The 20,979-nt window shown below is 35.9% G+C and overlaps 1 protein-coding gene and 1 non-coding gene across 2 annotated transcripts; one reads left to right on the top strand and one right to left on the bottom strand.

The window, feature by feature from the left end:
- Window positions 1-1,220: 1,220 nt before the first annotated feature.
- LOC141693280 (hydrophobic protein RCI2A-like) lies at window positions 1,221-3,070 on the bottom strand. Its single transcript, XM_074498320.1, has 3 exons — window positions 2,802-3,070; window positions 2,181-2,306; window positions 1,221-1,573 (listed from the first exon to the last, which is right to left on the bottom strand). The coding sequence occupies exons 1-2, from the start codon at window positions 2,886-2,888 to the stop codon at window positions 2,223-2,225; spliced, it is 171 nt and encodes a 56-aa protein (XP_074354421.1). The 5' UTR covers window positions 2,889-3,070; the 3' UTR covers window positions 1,221-1,573; window positions 2,181-2,222.
- A 13,099-nt stretch (window positions 3,071-16,169) lies between these two features.
- Window positions 16,170-16,276, top strand: LOC141694908 (small nucleolar RNA R71). The gene has a single exon (XR_012564187.1). It is a non-coding gene; the product is annotated as a small nucleolar RNA R71 (small nucleolar RNA).
- The last annotated feature ends 4,703 nt before the right edge of the window (window positions 16,277-20,979 follow it).

Genomic DNA, 20,979 nt, shown 5'->3' with positions numbered 1-20,979 from the left:
TCATCACTGGTAGTGATGAGTCTGCTATTCAGCAGATTAAGAAACATTTGGATGATACTTTCAGTATTAAAGATTTGGGGTTACTGCACTATTTTTTGGGGATTGAAATTACTTATTTGCAAGAAGGCATAGTTCTAACACAGAAGAAATTCACTAAAGAATTATTGGATTCCTGTTCTGATCTTGTTTTGCCTTTGAAAGCTGTCACTCCTTTACCTATCAATATCAAACTTTCTGTTGATCAAGGAGAATTGTATGCTGATCCAGCTCAATATAGGTCACTAGTTGGAAAATTGAATTATCTTACACACACTCGACCTGATTTGAGCTACACAGTTCAACTTCTTAGTCAATATATGCATTCACCCAGAGTTCCTCATGTTACAGCATTGACACATACTCTGAGTTATGTTTCTCACACAGCAGGACAAGGTATTATGCTCAATGGTTCTACTAGTTTAACTCTACAGGCATTTTCAGATTCTGATTGGGCTTCCTGCCCGGACTCTAGACGTTCTGTTACTGGATATGTACTCATGTTAGGTAATTCTCCGATTTCTTGGAAATCCAAGAAACAACATACTGTTTCCAGGTCTAGTTCCGAGGCTGAATACAGAGCAATGACAGCTGCGGCTGCTGAAGTTACTTGGCTTGTTCGACTATTACAAGAATTAGGGGTCAATGATATTACACCTGTCACACTACACTGTGACAACCAGTCTGCAATTCACATAGCTAAAAATCCGATCTTCCATGAACGTACGAAACATATCGAGGTAGATTGTCATTTTACTCGTGATAAGGTACTTGAAGGGTTAATTCAGCTGACATATCTTCCTACTCGTCATCAGCTTGCGGATATTTTCACTAAATCACTTCCATCTCCCCAGCTGCATAATCTTATTTCCAAGTTGGGAATCCATAAGTTGCAGGATTCCAACTTGAGGGAGGCTATTGGAAATAAGAGTAATATATATGAGTTGGGCTCAAAAGTTCATTCACAAGTCCATTAGTGTAAGTAGCCCAATATGTATATAATTAGTATAGTCCAGTTCATAGAATAGGATATATACATTTTTGTCATTTAGTATAACAGATTTTCCCGCCATTATATCTTGTATATATACAGATCTCATATTGTAAAATGTAGTAAGTTCAATCAATAAATTTTTCTTTTTTCATTTTCAATCTTTACAAAATATCAGAGACGGGACCAAACATACATGGAAAATATTTTATTCACAACATAAAATAGAAATACAATTATCAAATCACTTCCAACAAAGAGGCCAAGATCTTAACAAAACATAATTAAAACCCCACTAGACTGTAGCCACTATATAATAATGATGAAGAATTAAAAGAAAAAAGGAGACAAATAAGAGAATCCCATAACAAAAAAACACAATGAACTAAAATAGCAATCCAGGGACCTCTTGACAAGAACACAACATATATTTATGTCCACTACACAAACAAGAAAAATATCTTTAACATCAAATATCCACCACCTTCGATTTCGCTGGCAAAAGGATAAAAGCTTTGGTAAGCTTTCACATCATCTAAGCCATACCTGCCAAATGCCAAAGCAAAATCTTTTAGAATACGAGAATTTTAGATACGGAACACACTCTTTGTCTTATTTTTTCAAAGTGTGATGTCAATTTTTTTTGAAGTCAACTTTTTTTGTTAAAACAAATATTAAAGAAAAATATGGCTAAACTAATTTTAATGTATGTATCATTGTGTGTGTGTGAACTTGCAACCAATATCAAATGCTTTCAATGAAAATGAAAGATTGAAAAATGATAGTTATCCTCCCTTTATTTTTCTTTTTTGTCAAGTGAATATTAGTGATCTTTATCTTTCAACTTATGTGTAATAAGAGAGGAGGTTCAACCATCTTCCACCCTTTTTCCATAGAAAATGACATATTTATTGTTGTAAGTTCCATGATCAAACTGTAAACTAAAGTTTGAGAATATTTGAGGTAACTATGTTGAACTCCAGACCTCTCCATAACGATTTTATATGTAAGTTAGTAACTCCCGAATTAACATAAGTAAGACATTAGAGGAAATGGTGTCTCTAACACTGTATATATGAAAATCGTGTTAAATGTTAAAGCGTAGACTAGAGAAGAGATGAATGAAGAGCGAAATAGGGGAAAGTAAAGTTACCAAGAGAAAGGAAGAGGGGGATGAACAGAGGATGAATCAATTTTACTTGGTGATGACATAAATAGCATATATAATTCCTGGGATGTACCCCAGGAATGTCAACAACAAACAGATCCAGAACTCCACCTGCACAAAATGTCAACATAACAGTTGAGATATCAAGGGAAATCAACCAAAACTAATTCAAGATTTGTAACGCAATTATCCCATTGTTAAGCGGAGTTATTATCCTATTTCTGCCTACTGTACCCACTTTTCCTCATGCAAAATTGATATTCTTTGCATTTCCTCCCAAAAATTCAAATATCTTGTACAAGATATCAATATTTTCTAACATCTTCCACTAAAAAATAAATCCTCAAAAACATGGAAAAGTAATTCTGATATATTTGGCCTAGTTGATGATTCTCAACATCTTAACAATCACGAAAAAGTATAAGCAAACAGCCATCTCCAATCTCCTAAAAACATCAACACAAGCTGTTATGTAAGTGTATACAGTTGTTATTAGTGGAAACTACACGCAGAAAGCAAGAAACAAAACAAGCCCACTAACTTTGAAGTTTTGTAACAAAAAAAGGAGGAGAAAAATTAAATCTAAGAAGAAGAAGAAACACATACATGGCAGCCAAATTTGAGGAAAACACCAAGTGGAGGGAGAATTATAGCCAAGATAATATCAATGAAAGTAGCTGTTCCTTGCCTCATCTTCTATAACCAGGGATTTGATTTGAGCTTCAAAAGATTAATTATGTAATACAAGAAACACAAGGGTTGCAGTTATTATTGAGTGAACTATGTCCAAGTAGTTGGAGGAATTTATAAGCAACTTCAACACTCTGGGTATCTGATCGGCCACTGCACGTGGCATGTGCTCCTTTGGTTATATGCTTCATCACCGACTTATCCAATTTTAGTCGTTTCACATTTACTTGTTATCTTATTTAGAAATGCTGGATTCCAAAAATAACTCAAACTATTCATGGTTGTCATTTTGGTATTGGATTCTTATAAATTACAAAATAAAAGTATCATTTTGGGAAAAAATTTGTAATTTTTTTAAATATATAGCATTTTTCTATTTGCTTGTCAGAATATTTTATTGTTATTAATTAAATTCTATTTTAATAATATATGTAACTTACAAAATATAACAATTATAGTTTATACTCTATAGTAATTTAAGTAAAATTTTAAAATTATATACTAAATTATTTTTATTATCAAAATATTACTAAATACGATAATTTAAAAATCATTTAATAAATTGAAGAAATATAAAAATTGAAAAATAATAATAAACATATAATACTATAAAGAGAAAATGTTAGGAAATTTTAGGAAGAAAGTTATTTAAAATATTATGTCAACAATTAAATACAAATGTTAGCAAACTTGTTTTAATAATGTCGGTAATACTATTTGAATTTGAATTGAGTTCGATATAAAATGAAAGTCAGATTCACCGGATATTATTTAAATCAAATAAAAATATAAACTCTATTCATAAATCAATAAATTTAAGTTAATCAAGTTAAAATTAAATTAAATTTTATTCTTTTATTTAGATAAATTTTATTATCTCATGCGGTGCTTTAATACTCCTTTCGTCTCATGTATTGTTTTACGATTTTCTTCGTATGTATTTTAAGATTATTATAAAATAAAATTTATAATTTATTTTTAATATTTAATATTTTTATATAAAAAGTTAAATTTAGAAGAAAAAAATCTAAGCAACTTTAGAGGATTACAGTAAACAACTTTACAGGATTACACGACTTGCATGGGCATAGCTATGCCTATCTGGATACTAGAATCTAAGGGCTGTAAAGGTACCACGTAAAGCCTGATCCAAAGGATCAGATTCTTCTATTTCTTTTATGCTTATTCACTTTTCCACGGCATGTGAGGTGACCCATTTTCTTTCATATTATATAATCCATAAACGAATGCGAGTCGGGCAAAAAAAATATTACACTTGCCGACAAAAATTAAAACACTGCTAAATTACGTGTTAAAAATAAGTAATTACGAAATCAGCTATACCATTCTAGCATTTTTGACTAAGTGTAGCTAGAGATCCGAAACACATAATAAAAAATTTATAAAATGACGTTAGATATGTTATTTTGATTTATTTTAATTGATAAATTAATATAAATATAAAGGGTATAATTTTGGATATCTTAAATTTCTCATTGACTAAAAAGTACAAAATTATACTAAGTTTCTGCAAAAAGTTTATGCTCACGGGTTAATTATCAGACGAAGTTAATAAATCACTCGTTCGCTTGATATCTAAAGGCTGAAGTGAAAGTTCTCAAGACACACTTTGGTAGGGGTGAACAAAAAACCGACCAAACGGCAAAACCGATCCAACCCGCCTCTTATTTCGGTCGACGAATCCGAACTATCCAAAATCCGAAATTTACTTGGTTTAATTTTTTGTCAAATGGGTAAGGTCAAATGAAACCTCGATTAAACTATGAGAAGCTTGATCATTGACCTCTTGCGTGAGTTACATTATGAAATGCGTGATTGTACTCAAATATTGATAACAATAATGTATTACTAGATGCCGCTCATTTTTACGATTTTAAATTAGATTTAAAATTCATTGTGAACGTAATAATAATCTAAATGGTCATATAAAAAATGATTGAAGGATTATTTAATTTAAATTTGAATTTAAATTTAAATTAAATGTAAGTCATTCCAATTATTTGTTATTGATTAAGTAAGACTTAATTAATTAAATAAATAGGAACTTTGAATTTACTATTAAATCTGAAATTGAGGAGTTGGATGATTAAATAAGACTTAATTAATAATAACTGATTTTTGGATTTATTAAAACTCTAAAACCACATTAAAGTTAGAAGTCCATTTCTTTTGTCTATACAATATCTTATTGGACTAGACTAGGGTTTTATGTTTTTATAAGAGATAAAACACAAACCCCATTAGCTTGTTGGAGAGAGAAGAAGATAGATTCTGAAGTTCAAGTGCTAGTACACGCTCTTTCTCCGTTCGAGCATTCGTGTGAATACCTTCAAGGAGTAGATCGTTTCGCAATGGGATATTTGGTGATTGTTTAAAACTTGGACCTCCATTAGACAACCGAAATCGTAAAGTTTCTTAAGGTAAAAATCTTAAATACAAATTAAATATTATCTTTCGCATGGATCCTGCGACGGGTTTCTCTATATTCTAGTTTTTATAGTTTTTTATTGTTTTCATTGCGTTTTATGCCTCGAAACTCAACAATGGTATCATAGTTAATTGCGAAAATTATTTAATTCGTTTATGTGTCTACTGGTTTTATAATATATAAGCATGTAGGCAAGATACGATGTTTTGATGTTGATACAAGATGTATATATATATATATGTCTGTGTGTGTGTGTGTGTTTTGAATATATGATATTCATGAGAGTTGTATAATCCAATGATGATTATATAATCTGTATATATATACTAATATATACATGATTTATATTTGTTCTTATTATGAGAATTGTATTTGATATGATTTTGAATCAGATGGAGCAGATTTGCTAAAATCTCAGTCCGGTGTCCGATTTTCACAAACGAGTACATTATCGGAGAGTAAAATGTGTGTCTGAAAAAAACTGATGGCAAAAGCCATCATCGACTCGTCTATAAGGCGTTTGACGTCGTTCAAGGCCTGTAATCTGCGATTTACTGTTATCAGATTTAATTTCGAATTTTCTGATTTTTTGTCATATTTTATTTTTGTGATTAAGGCATGATATAGTATGATCTGATTATGTGTTTTATTATGTTAATAAGTGTTAATTGAGCATGGTGGATGGCTATCGCTTATGACCCTTAGGTTAACGATTTTGGTTTTTAAATACAGCTTGCATGTTGTTTAATCTTGTAATTAATAAATCTCGAATGTAACTCGAGTTCTTCTTGTAAGTTCATTATATTAGTTGCAATCCCATGAAGGCGATCCAGGGAAGCAATGCAATGGGACAACTCAAGAAAATAAAACATGTTATAGTTAGCTTGTATTTATTTACCACCTTATATTGACCAAGATCTTCATCATTAGCTTGATGAAGATCACATAGGATGAAGTCATACTCATTCACATTTACTTTATTACACTTTATATATATATATATGTTCATATGATGAATATATGTATAAAGTAGTTTAATGATTCGTGCTTAATTAGATTAAGAATGTATGTATTGATACGAAGCCCATGGCATGTATGCTAAACAAGATAAAATCTGTAATGACTCAAGTTTTTAAAGTCAACAAAAGATTATGAGATTTTTCGTGTTTAAGAGACACATAATAAAATACGAATTTTTTTATTTCCGACATGAGGCGATTTTGACAAAAAACGGGTTCATTGAACTTGAAGTATTTTATTCAAGAAAAATTGGGAATCTCTTTATGATGAGATCATGATCATTAATTATTAACAAAAACCCTAAAGTTATACTAAGTTGTTTACATGCCTTCCAATGTGTCCAATGTATTAATCCCTCGATTCATAAGGAGTGGATTCGCAAAAGCGAATTACTCTCATCTATCGTGGGAGATGCGTCGAAGTATATTGATGTTGTTCCACTAAATTATCTAAGGGTTATATAGTTAAGATAATTGACAAATATTGTCTACCTAAATAAATCATGATTTAGAAGTAAAGCCAAAGCTAACCTAAGGCATGCTGAAATATGAATCTTGGCTCACTAGGGAGGACATAGAAGATATTCAGTCCGAATTAATAGTTAGGGCTAATTATTTGATAAAATAGTGGGAGATGTATATTGTGAATATTGTTTAGTCGCTAAACACGCGCTAAAATACAGGTAAGTATACGCGTTTGCAAGTAGTATAAGATTAGATCAAATTTGTTTCCACAGAGACTCTTGGTTAATTTAAGAATATGCACCTATGCAACAATGGTATGGTTATTATCCAATGCTAAGACGTTTAACAAATTGAGATTGTTTTAACTAAACTTAAGCTAACAATTATAACTAAGAGAATAAGAATGGTTGAATTAATATATATGAAAAACATGGGATTCTAACTTCATTAGATACTTTATTCAATAGCCTTTTCGTTCTTAACCTTAGCATGTAATGGTGATGACACTAATCAGATAATACGAAACTGATAAACGCCAACTTTCATTGTATGAATACCATACTATCAGACATCCACAAAAGAGATAGAAGCTGAATAGACACCAATTATATTGAGACCCTATATGTCTATAGAATTTGACAACATAACGATTTAACACACAAGTTATCTATCGTGATTACATAGGGTAAGTAAGATGATTAAAATTACTTACGAATCATGCATAACAAATACATGAACCTATGCTAGCATGACAAGTTCTAAACCCTTAAATTCACTTCGCTTCATTAAGAATTAACACGCTATCTTATAAGTTTGCGACGCTCATAAGACGAATAAGCACGACCAATACTAGGTTATCATATAATCACCACACACTAAGGCCTCGAAACAATTTAACTAAAGAAATCCATAAATAAATCCGTTAGAACCCCACGATAACGATTAGCCCATGATCGGACTCATCATCAACGTGGGTTCTAATGAAAGCTTGGTATAATAAACATAGTCTTTATAAATGAATAATAAACAAAGTACGAATCAAGAGTATAGGTTCAAGTATAAGAAAACTAGCATCCAACGTTACAACTTAAACAAAGAATCACAAGTTAAAACTAGATCTTCTTCGCCTTGATTGAATTGTGCTAAAATGGTCTTCTTACGCCTTCTCCTTGTGCTCTGGTATATCTCCTTATAAAAAACGAGCTTATTTATGTATATATAGCAGCCCCATGCAGAGTAGAAGTCTTCTGGATCAAAAGCCCAATAGAATCAGGATTTCTTTTCTTGACCCGGCGCGGCCGCGCGCTTCAACAGCCGGGCGCGCTGGGCTTCTGGACTTTGGGCGCGGCCGCGCGCTATCACAGCGCGGGCACGCCGACTTCTGGTTAAAATTCTGACTTCTTCATTTTCCTTACTGATTTGAGCTGGTCTTCCACGATATTTTATTCCAACACCTTCCTAACACCAAATTAGCACCAAAATAATTCTAATTCACCTGATTACCTGGAAAATGCAAAAACACTAGAAAACACATTAAAACAACAACAGCTTGAGTATAAATACACCAATTCAAAGCTTTACGGAGTGTAATAAAGTGTCATAAATGCCACTCAACATACCCCCAAACTTGAATCGATACTTGTCCTCAAGCATAAACAGACTCAAAGAACAAGAAATAAAAATGCATGAATGCAACTAAATGAATGCAACGATCTCCATAGAATAACTAAACTAATCAACAAGCAACATCTCAACAAATGCAGTTATTCGAATAAAGATCAATCAAACCATACAAATCAATCTACAAACCAGAGACGTGCATGTGTGCAAATGCTTACAGATATACTATCGCAACTAGATCAATAATCATAACTCACTACTCAACAAAGCAATCGCATGTTTATATATAAAATAAAAACTAAACTCAAAATAAATTATAACACTTCAATTCTTATATCGGAGTTTTACATGGATTCACGCTTTTATTCACAACAAAACAACACAAGTATGCTTATTTGACCGTGCAATGAGTGAGGTCCACAAAAGACTTATACAATAGTACCCATGTAGCGAGCGTTAGGTTAGTGGATCCCAGACTATAAAACCTTAGGTCACTAGTCACAAAGTCCCCTAAGAACTTAATAACTCGAGTACTAAAGAGCCCACTCGTGATCAATTATACATAACACTTAAATATTTATTTTTTAAAAATTTCTGAATGAGTGTGTTTCGCTCTATCTCATTTAACCCTAGACTACTCATATAAATATGAGCCGGCTACTAGCCATTTGACACCTAGCCACACAACTAGCAATGAAATCCAATTTCCTCCAATTTTTAAAATATCCATGTTAATTTATTATTAAGAGAATATCCTAAATTCTAAATATAAACAAGCGATTAAACCTTGACAAACAAACAAACCAGGACCATGATCTAGCACTCAAGCAACCTATAAGACTTAGTGAAATACAATTGTCTCTAACATGCAAATCAATTTGATAAAACTTAACATCACTAAATATGACATCACTACACTAGCATCAACATCACAAGTCAATCAGAAAAATCATCTAAGGGATCATGTTATAATGCAAATGCATGAAACTACACGAAGAAACTATCATAAAACTACCAAAAAAAAACTATATGGAAAAATATGCAACTATATGCGCTAAACTATCATGAATATGCAAACTATATATGACTCACACAAAACATATTCCTTCAACTACTACCCTCAAACTTAAAATATTCAATATCCTCAGTGAAGGAAATAGTAAGGAATCATAAATACCTACTTCAAATCAGGATCATCACCCTCAACGGGTGGAGTGTCAGGCATGTCTGGAGGTGGATACACGGAATCCTCACCAAATAATGGCCACTGGATGTCAACACCTGTGGCTCTGAATGCGATCACAAGTACTTGGGTGAGATCACGTGCAAACCTGCTATGGATGTCATGCATCGCATCCATCCTCCTCGCTAGACGCCTATACTGCGTCATGCTCAAACCAGCTCCAACCTCTGCCCCTACTTCCTCCTGCTCCTGCTACTCCTGCTGCTGCTGCGATGGACCAGCTTCTGCACCCAACTCAGCTCTCCGAGCCGCCTTGCTAGCCTACTGTGTACCGCCATCATATGACTGATGAGTTGGACGTCCTCCTTGCAGATGATCATAAGAATAACCAAGCCCCTTAGGATCGGGCTTGCCGCCATACCACTCAACCATGCTCAACAGTGTAGAACTGTCAATAGGAGCACTGGGAAGCTGCAGCTGCTCATGTGTGGGCCAATGAATACCAACTGCCACACACAACTTCGTCACAATGGATGCATAAGGTATCGAACCCGTAGTACCTCCTCATAAAAATCTTAAAAGCCCCTGATATATCACCATCCCCAAATCAATATAATTGCCCTGAAGAATACCCCACAACAAACGAGCACGCTCCACCGTAATCTCATGCTCATATGATGATGACATGATGTTAGTACAGATAAAAGAGTTTCATGCTCGTGCAAACCTGTTTATGCACGATGCAGGGAATGTGGAGTAATCAGTTGTGCCCCTCTTGGATTTCCTGTAAGTCTCAGGCACACACAGTATAGCAACGATCAGATCCAAGTTGAAGTCCTCTGGAGTCTTATCATTCCAAATATCCTGACCGCCTCGCGGGCTGCTCAATCACCCTCCGTATCGCATCAGCACTATACTCCACAGTCATCCCCCTAACCACAGTAAAATCATTCTTCTCCACCTTCGCATTAACATAGAACTCTCGAACAACACTTATGGGCACAGCAGCGGGAGCCTTGAAAAAAGGAACCCATCCCATCTCCAGAATCATCTCCAACAACTTACCATCCTTCTCCGATGGCAAAAACCCTCGCTCCTTCACTATAGGCTTTGAGAGAAGCCTCGTATACTCTGCTTCAGCCTCAGGAGTAGAAAATCTCGGCCTCACACCACCTGCACTCAAAAAATCGGTGGTGCTGCTGCTAACTTAAGTTCTTTGTCTCTTAGGTGCCATTGGGATTGAATACGAGAGAATAAAAGCTAAGTGTTTGAGAGAGATTTGTGTTTGAGAATTTGAGATGTGGTGGAAAAGTTTGTGTATAAGTGTGTGTATATATAGGTGATGAGAAGAGAATTAGATATGGAATAGAAGTGGGAATTGATTATTGGAATCATGGGAATAATGAGTTTGATTTGGAGAGGGAAATTTGGGATGTGGAAGAGTAAAATTCGGGTAGAAATTGATTTTGCAGCAAAAATCCCGATTTTCTCTTCACAAACTGCTATTTTTTTTTTGGAAACAGGTTCCCGGCGTGGCCGCGCTATAGACCAGCGCGGGCGCGCTCACCTTTTGCCAAAACAGCCCGGCCGCGCGCTTGGTTTTTGGAAAAACAGCACGGCCGCGCGCTAGATCAGCGTGGGCGCGCTCAGCTTCTGAAGTTGGCCCTGAATTTTTTTCTTTTTCTGATTTTTCTGATTTTTTTATATTTTTCTCCTTTCTTCTTGCTTCCTCTACCTACTAATGTACAATAAACTTGGGTTGCCTCCCAAGAAGCGCTTGTTTTATGTCGTTAGCTCGACGTAGAATCTTGAGATCAAACGGACAATAAAACGGCACTAACCACCTCGCGGTTTGCCGTGTCACCATAGTAATGCTTCAACTTCTGACCATTGGCCTTGAATGCTTGGCCCGGATCATTCTCAAAAATCTCCACCGCTCAGTGTGAAAACACAGTTTTGATTATGAAGGGCCCTGACCATCTTGACTTTAACTTTCCAGGAAAAAGATGGAGCCGAGAGTTAAACAAAAGAACTTGTTTTCCTGGCACAAATGATTTGAGCATTAGACCCCTATCATGCCACCTCTTGACTTTCTCCTTATATATTTTGTTGTTTTCATAAGCTTGAAGTTAAAACTTGTTGAGTTCATTTAATTGAAGCATCCTCTTCTTTCTAGCTGCATCCAAGTCCAGATTCAACTTCTTCAAAGTCCAATACGCCTTATGTTCGAGCTCCACAGGCAGATGACACTCCTTACCATACACCAACTGAAACAGAGACATTCCCAATGGAGTCTTGTATGCTGTTCTATACGCCCAGACATCTTCATCAAGCTTCAAAGACCAATTCTTTCTTGATGGACACACGACTTTCTCTAAAATTCGCTTGATCTCTCTGTTAGATACCTCAGCTTGACCATTTTTCTGAGAATGATAAGCCGTAGCAATGCGATGATTCATATTATACATTTGCATCATAGCAGTGAACTTGCGATTGCAAAAATGCGACCCCTCGTCACTGATTATGACTCTTGGAGTTCTAAACCCTGTGAATATCTGTTTGTAAAGAAAATTAAGCACTACCATCGCATCGTTCGTTGGAAATGCCTTAACTTCAACCCATTTCGACACATAATCGACCGACAACAAGATGTACTATTTATTACAAGATGAGACAAATGGCCCCATAAAGTCAATTCCCCAAACATCGAAGACTTCAACCTCGAGAAGCACATTAAGAGGCATCTCATCCCTCTTAGACATATTACCCACACGTTGACATCGATCACATTTCAAAATAAACTGATGAGCATCTTTAAACAAGGTTAGCCAAAAGAAACCTCTTGAAGAATACGAGCTGCTGTCTTTTCTCCATCATAATATTATCCATAAGCCGTTGAGTGACAATCTCGCAAGATCCCCCCCCCCCCCCCCCGTTTCGCTGTAAGGAATACATCTCCTGATGATTTGGTCAAATTCTTATAGAAAAAGAAATGGCTCATCCCACATATACCACTTCACTTCATGTAGAAACTTCTTCCTTTGAGCATGTAAGAAGTCGGGAGGCATGTTATTACTCACAAGGTAGTTCACAATGTCTGCAAACCACGGTTCTTCCTCTTGCACTCCAAACAGCTGCTCATCGGGAAAAGACTCATTTATCAATGTCTTGTCCAGTGTAGTAGCATTAGGGTTCTCTAAATGCGAGAGATGATCAACGACTTGGTTTTCAGTCCCCTTTCTGTCCTTGATATCTAATTCAAATTCTTTAAACAAAAGAACCCATCTAATCAATCTAGGCTTCGAGTCCTTCTTTGAGATGAGATATCGAATTGCAGCGTGATCAGTGAAAACTGTCACTTTAGTCCCAAGTAGATAAGATCGAAATTTCTCAAAACCATAGACAATAGCCAAAAGTTCTTTCTCCATAGTAGTATAATTCAGTTGAGCACCATTCAAGGTCTTACTAGCGTAGTAGACCACATGAAATATATTGTTCTTTCTCTGCCCAAGAACTGCTCCAACTGTATAGTCACTTGCATCGCACATCATCTCAAAAGGTTCATTCATGTTAGGTGCAGTTATGACATGTGCCATGATTAAACTCTTCTTCAATGTCTCAAAAGCGGCAAAGCACTCGTCATCAAACTTGAAAGGGACATCTTTCTCTAGCAAACTGCATAATGACTTTAAAATCTTAGAGAAGTCCTTGATGAAACGCCTATAGAAACCCGCATGACCAAGAAAACTACGAATTCCCTTAACCGAAATAGGTGGAGGAAGATTTTCAATGACCCCCACCTTGGCTTTGTCCATCTCAAGACCCTTAATAGAAACCTTGTCCCCAAGAATAATGCCCTGTTGCTCCATAAAGTGACATTTCTCCCAATTGAGAACCAAATTGGTCTCAACACACCTCTTGAGAATGTCGCCATGATTCTGCAAGCATTCATCATAAGAATCGCAAAATACAGAGAAATCATCCATGAACACCTCCACATTCTAGCCAATCATATCAGAAAAAGATAGCCATCATCATCTCTGAAATGTGGCTGGTGCACCACACATACCAAAAGAAACTCGTCTGAAGGCGAAAGTACCAAATGGACAAGTGAAGGTAGTCTTCTCCTGATCCTATGGAGCGATACAAATCTGATTATAACCCGAATAGCCATCCAGAAGACAGTAGTACTCATGACCAGCCAACCTGTCGAGCATCTGGTCAATGAAAGGCAGAGGGAAGTGATCCTTCCTAGTGACCTTGTTCAGCTTCCTATAGTCCATACAAACTCTCCATCCCGTGACTGTTCGAGTAGGAATGAGCTCATTCTTCTCATTAGCAACAATTGTGATACCTCCTTTTTTCGGTACACACTGAACTGGACTCACCCAAGAACTGTCAGAAATGGGATAGATAATCCCTGCACCTAGCCACTTAAGAATTTCCTTCTTCACTACTTCCTTCATGATTTGATTAAGTCTTCTTTGCTGCTCAACCGTAGGCTTGCTACCTTCCTCTAGCAGAATTTTATGCATGCAATAAGAAGGGTTAGTTCCCTTAATATCTGCTATGGTCCACCCGATTGCCGATTTGAACTCTTTTAGAATCCTCAAGAGCTTCTCCTCATCACTACCTGAAAGCTCAGATGCAATAATCACAGGCAGAGTAGATGCATCACCTAAAAAAGCATACCTCAAATGTTCAGGTAAAGGCTTAAGCTCAAGAGTAGGAGCTTCCTCAATAGATGGCTTGAGGCGTTTATGAGCTTTCTTCAATTCCTCCATTCCAAGAGATTCAAAAGGCATATCAATCTTCCTCTTCCAGGGAGAAGCATTCAGATACTGTAATTGCTCTTCACCTTCTTCATCTTCACTATTTGAATTCCCCAACAAGGCCTTCTCTAAGGCATCAGACCTTAGCAATTGATCAAGTTCCGATGTCACCACAAAATCGACCAACTCCACCTTTAAGCACTCTTCATTTTCAGTAGGAAATTTCACAGCATTGAACACATTAAAAGTTACATTTTGATCCAGCACTCGCATTGTAAGCTCACCCTTCTGCACATCTATCAAGGTACGACCAGTCGCCAAGAAGGGTCTCCCCAAGATTATGGGAATCTTCTTATCCTCCTCGAAATCAAGAATTACGAAATCAGCAGGGAAGATGAGTTTATTAACCTTGACCAAGACGTCCTCCACAATACCTCACGGATATGTAATAGAATGATCAGCCAACTGCAAAGTCATATAGGCAGGCTTTGGATCAGGCAAGTCCAACTGCTTGAAGATTGACAATGACATCAGATTAGTGCTAGCTCCCAAGTCACATAAGCATCTTTTAAAATACACTTTTCCAATAGTATACGGAATAGTGAAGCTTCCAGGATCTTTAAGCTTTGGAGGCAAATTCTGTTGCAGCACAGCACTGCATTCCTCCGTGAGAGCAACAGTCTTTAAGTCATCAAGCTTCACATTCCGAGATAGAATACCTTTCATAAACTTTGCGTAACTAGGCATCTGCTCAAGAGCCTCAGCGAAAGGTATGTTGATATGAATTTTCTTGAACACCTCGAGAAACTTCTCAAATTGCTTATCCAGCTTTTTCTTCTACAACCTCTTAGGAAAAGACCGTGGAGGATAAATCTGTTTCTCCCCTGTATTACCCTCAGGAGGAGTGTGCTCAACAACAGTCTTCCTTGGTTCCACTTCTGCTTCCTGCTGCTCTACTTCTTCTTCAGCCCCAGCTTCTTCATTCGAAACTTGAGTTCGTCCGGGATTCGCAACCTTCCCAGATCTCAAAGTGATTGCCTTCACCTGCTCCTTAGCTTCCCTCTTTCCTAGTACTTCAATGTCACTAGGTAGTGTACCAGGTTATCGATTTAGCAAGGCATTGGCAATTTGTCCAATTTGATTTTCCAAGGTCTTGATAGAAACAACTTGGCTTCTGCACATAAGCTTCAACTCCTCTAATTCAGATTTTTTATTAGCTTGTTGCAGCTGAAGTTGCTGTCTTGGTGCATATTGCGGTTGCTGAAAACCAGGGAGGTTGTACTGCTTAGCTGGGTACTACTGATAAGGCTGTTGAACCGCATTCTGAGCGTTGCTCCAACTGAAATTAGGATGATTACGGTTGTTAGGATGATAGGTGGCTGAACATGTTGTTGTGATCGCTGAAAGTTGCTCAAGAACTGAGCTGATTCACTAGAAATAGCATACTGATCAGTCTCATGGGCACCAGCACAAAGCTCACAGACACTAGTGATTTGATTAAATCTATAATTAGCCAAAGTGTCCACCTTCATCATCAAAGCCTTAATTTGGGCAGCTATAGCAGTTGCTGCATCCAAATCCAGAATTCCTGCTACTTTTCCCGGAGTCAGTCTCTGGGAACGATTTTGGTATTCATTAGCAGCCATCAGTTCAATCAATTCATAAGCTTCATTGTAGCTCTTAGCCCACAAGGCTCCTCCTGATGCTGCATTGAGCATGGGTCTAGAAGTAGCACCCAATCCATTGTAGAAACAGTTTATAATCATCCAATCAGGCATGCCATGGTGTGGGCACTTCCTTAGCATCTCCTTATATCGATCCCAAGCCTCACACAAGGATTCTCCAGTTTGTTGTGTAAACTGAGTAAGAGCATTCCTGATTGCAGCAGTCTTTGCCATAGGGAATAATTTAGTGAGAAAATTTTGAGCAAGATCTTCCTAAGTAGTGATAAACCCTGGTGGTAGCGAATGTAACCAACACTTAGCTTTATCCCTCAGAGAGAATGGGAAGAGTCGCAGCTTAATAGCATCTTCAGTCACACCATTGAACTTGAAAGTGTCGCGGATCTCGATAAAATCCCTGATGTGCATGTTGGGGTCTTCTGTAGGAGAACCCCCAAACTGAACTGAGTTCTGTATCATCTGAATCGTGTTTGACTTAATCTCAAAAGTGTTAGCCGAGATGGCTGGTCTGATGATGCTTGACTGAATATCATTGATCTTAGGCTGAGAATAGTCCATCAAAGCCTTAGGATTTTCTGCTTAATCTCCCATCACTACTAAAACTGATTCCTCGACTTTCTTTTCTTCTTCTACCTTCTCTTCGTCCTTAACAACTTCCCTTCGAAACACTACAGCTTCTTCCTCGGCTTCATCCAGATTTCTCTTACAAGACCGAGAACGCGTATGCATACACGCTCGCTAGACTACCTGAAATAAGACAAGGAAACAGATAAGTAACAATGTCCGAGTTAATGAACTTTAACGACCACTGATGACAAACACATAAACTAAAAATGAACACCGAAGTCCTCCGCAGTGGCGCCAAAAACTTGTTAGTTGCTAAACACGGGCTAAAATACACGCAAGTATATGCGTTCGCAAGTAGTATAAGATTTAGATCAAATTCATTCCCACAGAGACTCTTTGGTTAATTTAGGAATATACACCTATGCAACAATGGTATGATTATTATCCAATGCTAAGATGATTAACAAATTGAGATTGTTTTAACTAAACTTAAGCTAACAATTATAACTAAGAGAATAAGAATGGTTGAATTAATATATATGAAAAACTTGGGATTCTAACTTCATTAGATACTTATTCAATAGCCTTTTCGTTCTTAACCTTAGCATGTAACGGTGATGACACTAATCACATAACACGAAATCGATAAACGCCAACTTTTGTTGTACGAATACCATACTACCAGACATCCATAAAAGAGATAGAAGCTGAATAGACACCAATTATATTGAGACCCTATATGTCTATAGAATTTGACAACATAACGGTTTAACGCACAAGTTATCTATCGTGATTACATAGGGCAAGTAAGATGATTAAATTACTTACGAATCATGCATAACTAATACATAAACCTATGCTAGCATGGCAAGTTCTAAACCCTTAAATTCACTTTCGCTTCATTAAGAATTAACACGCTATATTATAAGTTCGCGACGCTCATAAGACGAATAAGCACGACCAATACTAGGTTATCATATAATCACCATACACTAAGGTATCGAAACAAATTAACTAAAGAAAACAATAAATAAATCCGTTAGAACCCCACAATAACGATTAGCCCATGATCAGACTCATCATCAACGTGGGTTCCAATGAAACCATAATATAATAAACGTAGTCTTTATAAACGAAAAATAATAATAAACAAAGTACGAATCAAGAGTATAGGTTCAAGAGTAAGAAAACTAGCATCCAATGTTACAACTTAAACAAAGAATCATAAGTTAAAAATAGATCTTCTTCGCCTTGGTTGAATTGTACTAAAAAGGTCCTCTTACACCGTCTCCTTGTGCTCTGGTATATCTCCTTATAAAAAAAGAGCTTATTTATGTATATATAGCAGCCCCATCCAAAGTAGAAGTCTTCTGGATCAAAAGCCCAGCAGCGTAGGCACGCTGTGCTTCTGGACTATGAGCGCGGGCGCACGCTATCACATCGCGGGCGCGCTGACCTCTTGGTTAAAATTCTGACTTCTTCATTTTCCTTGTTGATTTGAGTTGGTCTTCCACGAGCTTTTATTCCAACACCTTCCTAACACCAAATTAGCACCAAAATAATGCTAATTCACCTGATTACCTGGAGAATGCCTGAAAATGCAAAAACACTAGAAACACATTAAAACAACAACAACTTGAGTACAAATACACCAATTCAAAGCTTTACGGAGCGTAATAAAGTGTCATAAATGCCACTTAACAATTATATATATATATATATATGAATATTACTTGAACATAATTTAATCATCACCTGTACACTACTTCATTTTATACACTTTAATATTGTAGATATCAAATGACAAATAGCACAAATAACTTTTCTACGAAATTGTCATTGAGGAGGACAAGCTGATATGAAATAATTTCCTCGACTGACATAGGAACTTCAAGATTGTCCTAAGGTTCAAGGATGTCACCTAAACCCCTTTTTTTCCTTCTATATGAGAATAAAACATGTGCTAAACAAAATGCTAATTAGAAGCAAATTGATGATGCAATTGATGTTTTATGACAATATGGCTTAATTACCTTTTTGTCCTTACATTATATATCGTTATATCCATCAGCCCCAAATAACTAAACTCGTACCTTTTAATCCTTAGGGTATGAGTTTTCGTACCCTTTAACCCTTTTTACGGTTAATGGTATAAATTGGAGGGGTGAATAAGACATTAACCCTCTGAATTTACTAGTATGAGTTAAAAGGTACATTTCTGATAACTTGATAGTGAAAAGGACAACATAATATAACTTAAGGACTAATAAATATGTACGAATTATTTTATAAAATTTGTAGTTCTTTTATATAATCTAGTCCTTAAATAATTTGTCTCACATAAATAAGAGGTGGCTAAAGAAGGGTGATCTGTGATCATACAACTTGAGGTAGTCCTTAAATAAGGTTTAGAAATAATCATACCAACATGATTTTTAACATGAAAAATAAATGCTGAAAATACCAAATCAATATTTAGAATAAATGCTGATAAAGTAAAAACAATTTTATACATTGTGAATCTGAAATCACAATTGGACTCACAGTTAACACTGTGGTTATGGCAGTTGTTGTTCACCAATTATAGGAACCTCCATTTGAATTGGATATGATATGATCAAGTTATTGTCATGTTCCATGATTTCAAACCTTGTTCTTCTTGCAAAGAACTAACACTTGAATGTGATATTGAAAGCTTTCACAGGGTCTTCAGTAAAAACTGATGAAACCCCTGTGTTTCTGTTGGTGTCATAAAGATCTAACTCAGCGTGTAGTCTCTTATCAACTAAATGTTATTTTTGAGTGATGAATATAATTTCAAGAACTATGTCTCTTGATTTTGGAAACATTTGAGAAATGGATTCAAGTGTTTCAGTTGTATAAAAAAATTTAAGATATAATATATGTGATTTTGAGATTGAGTGTGGACAACTTTCTTGGAGAGAAAAATAAATTTTCAAAAGTCCTGAATAGACATTTTAGATAGATAAGTACACTCAAAGATCATAATTCTTCTCAGATTAGAATTAAACCTTTTCTTAATTTCTTTTGTGAAATTTGTCTCTTCTTGTAATGATGTGTTTAATCTATACTGAAGTAAATACATGCAACTCAAAAAAGATTAGTTGAATACATGCATTATTGAAAAATTTCTGAAATTAAGCATTCAGTACCAATTAGACTATGAACAGTTATTTGAAATTAAACACAAACAAGACAAGTAACATTCATTCAGTTAAAGAATCAAAGAAAGCCAAAGATATTTCATTAATTATCAAGGAGAGGAGTACAAGATTTTTAGAATTTTAAACATAAAATTTAACTTAATATAACGCCCCCAAATCCGGGGTCAAAGGATTTGGTCGTCACTATGAAACTTCAATCCAAAATAACATGTTTAACCAATAAATAAATGTCGGCGGAAGATATTTAGCATCTATGACCCCCAAACTAATCCAAGATCTTTTAAGGTTACAGTTCTAGAAACAAAAATTCTAAATTCCACCGATAAATTTTTCACTTTTTTTTAAAACTCTTTTCAATACTTTACAAACTCAAAACTAAACCCGCTAGTATAACTTCGAAAAGAAGTATACTAGTCTTGAAATCAAGTATTTTGTGTATTTGATGTGTTTTTCGAGTGTCTTTGCATTTCAGGGTATAACTTGCGTAATTAGGGAGATTTCATCATAATAAGCCTAGGGAAGTACTTGAAACCAGTTGCGGGGATTTGTGCGAAGAATTCAGCAAAATCAGGAGCCGAAAGTGGATTTTTCCAGAAGTAGTGCAGGCGCCCACCTGGGATGTGGGGCGACCGCCTGGAGATGCAGGCGCCCGCCTGGGAACTGAGGCGGCCGCCTGGGGTCAGATTTTTAGAATCTGAATTTTCTAATTTGAGTTCTATTGGGCTTCTGACGGCGCTGTTTCTTGTGAACTTCTATATAAGTAATCTTGAAAGACGTTTCACAATAAGAATCAATAACAAGAAGCAACAAGCAAGGAGCAAGGAGAGAAGATTAAGAAGACCGTTTTAGCACACCACAACGAAGAAGAGAAAGCATACATTATCTTGTGATTCTTTTAATTCATTGTAACAGTGGATGCTAGTTTTCTTTACTTTGAACCTTAATACTCTTGTGACATACTCTGGTTTTAATAAGTATTTTTATTAGTTTATATCGTTGTGTTATTATCATGTTTTCATATGAACCCATGGTGACGATGAGTTCTATCATGGGCTAATCGTGATCATGGGGTCGTAGCGGATTTACTATGACTTTCTTTAGTTAATTATTTAATACCTTGGTATGTGATGATTGTATGATACCTAGCATAGG

The sequence above is a fragment of the Apium graveolens genome, chromosome 10, assembly GCF_009905375.1.
Source record: "Apium graveolens cultivar Ventura chromosome 10, ASM990537v1, whole genome shotgun sequence".
Taxonomy (NCBI): domain Eukaryota; kingdom Viridiplantae; phylum Streptophyta; class Magnoliopsida; order Apiales; family Apiaceae; genus Apium; species Apium graveolens.
Note: the sequence above shows the minus strand (reverse complement) of the source record. Positions and strands in the feature narration are given on the sequence as shown.

Bases quoted from the DNA above. Each gene is read 5' to 3' on its own strand.
- LOC141693280 (XM_074498320.1), bottom strand. From the start codon at position 2,888: ATGAGGCAAGGAACAGCTACTTTCATTGATATTATCTTGGCTATAATT. The intron at 2,307-2,801 runs GTATGTGTTTCT...CATTTTGTGCAG, and splicing joins TCCTCAAATTTGGCTGCCAT to GTGGAGTTCTGGATCTGTTT.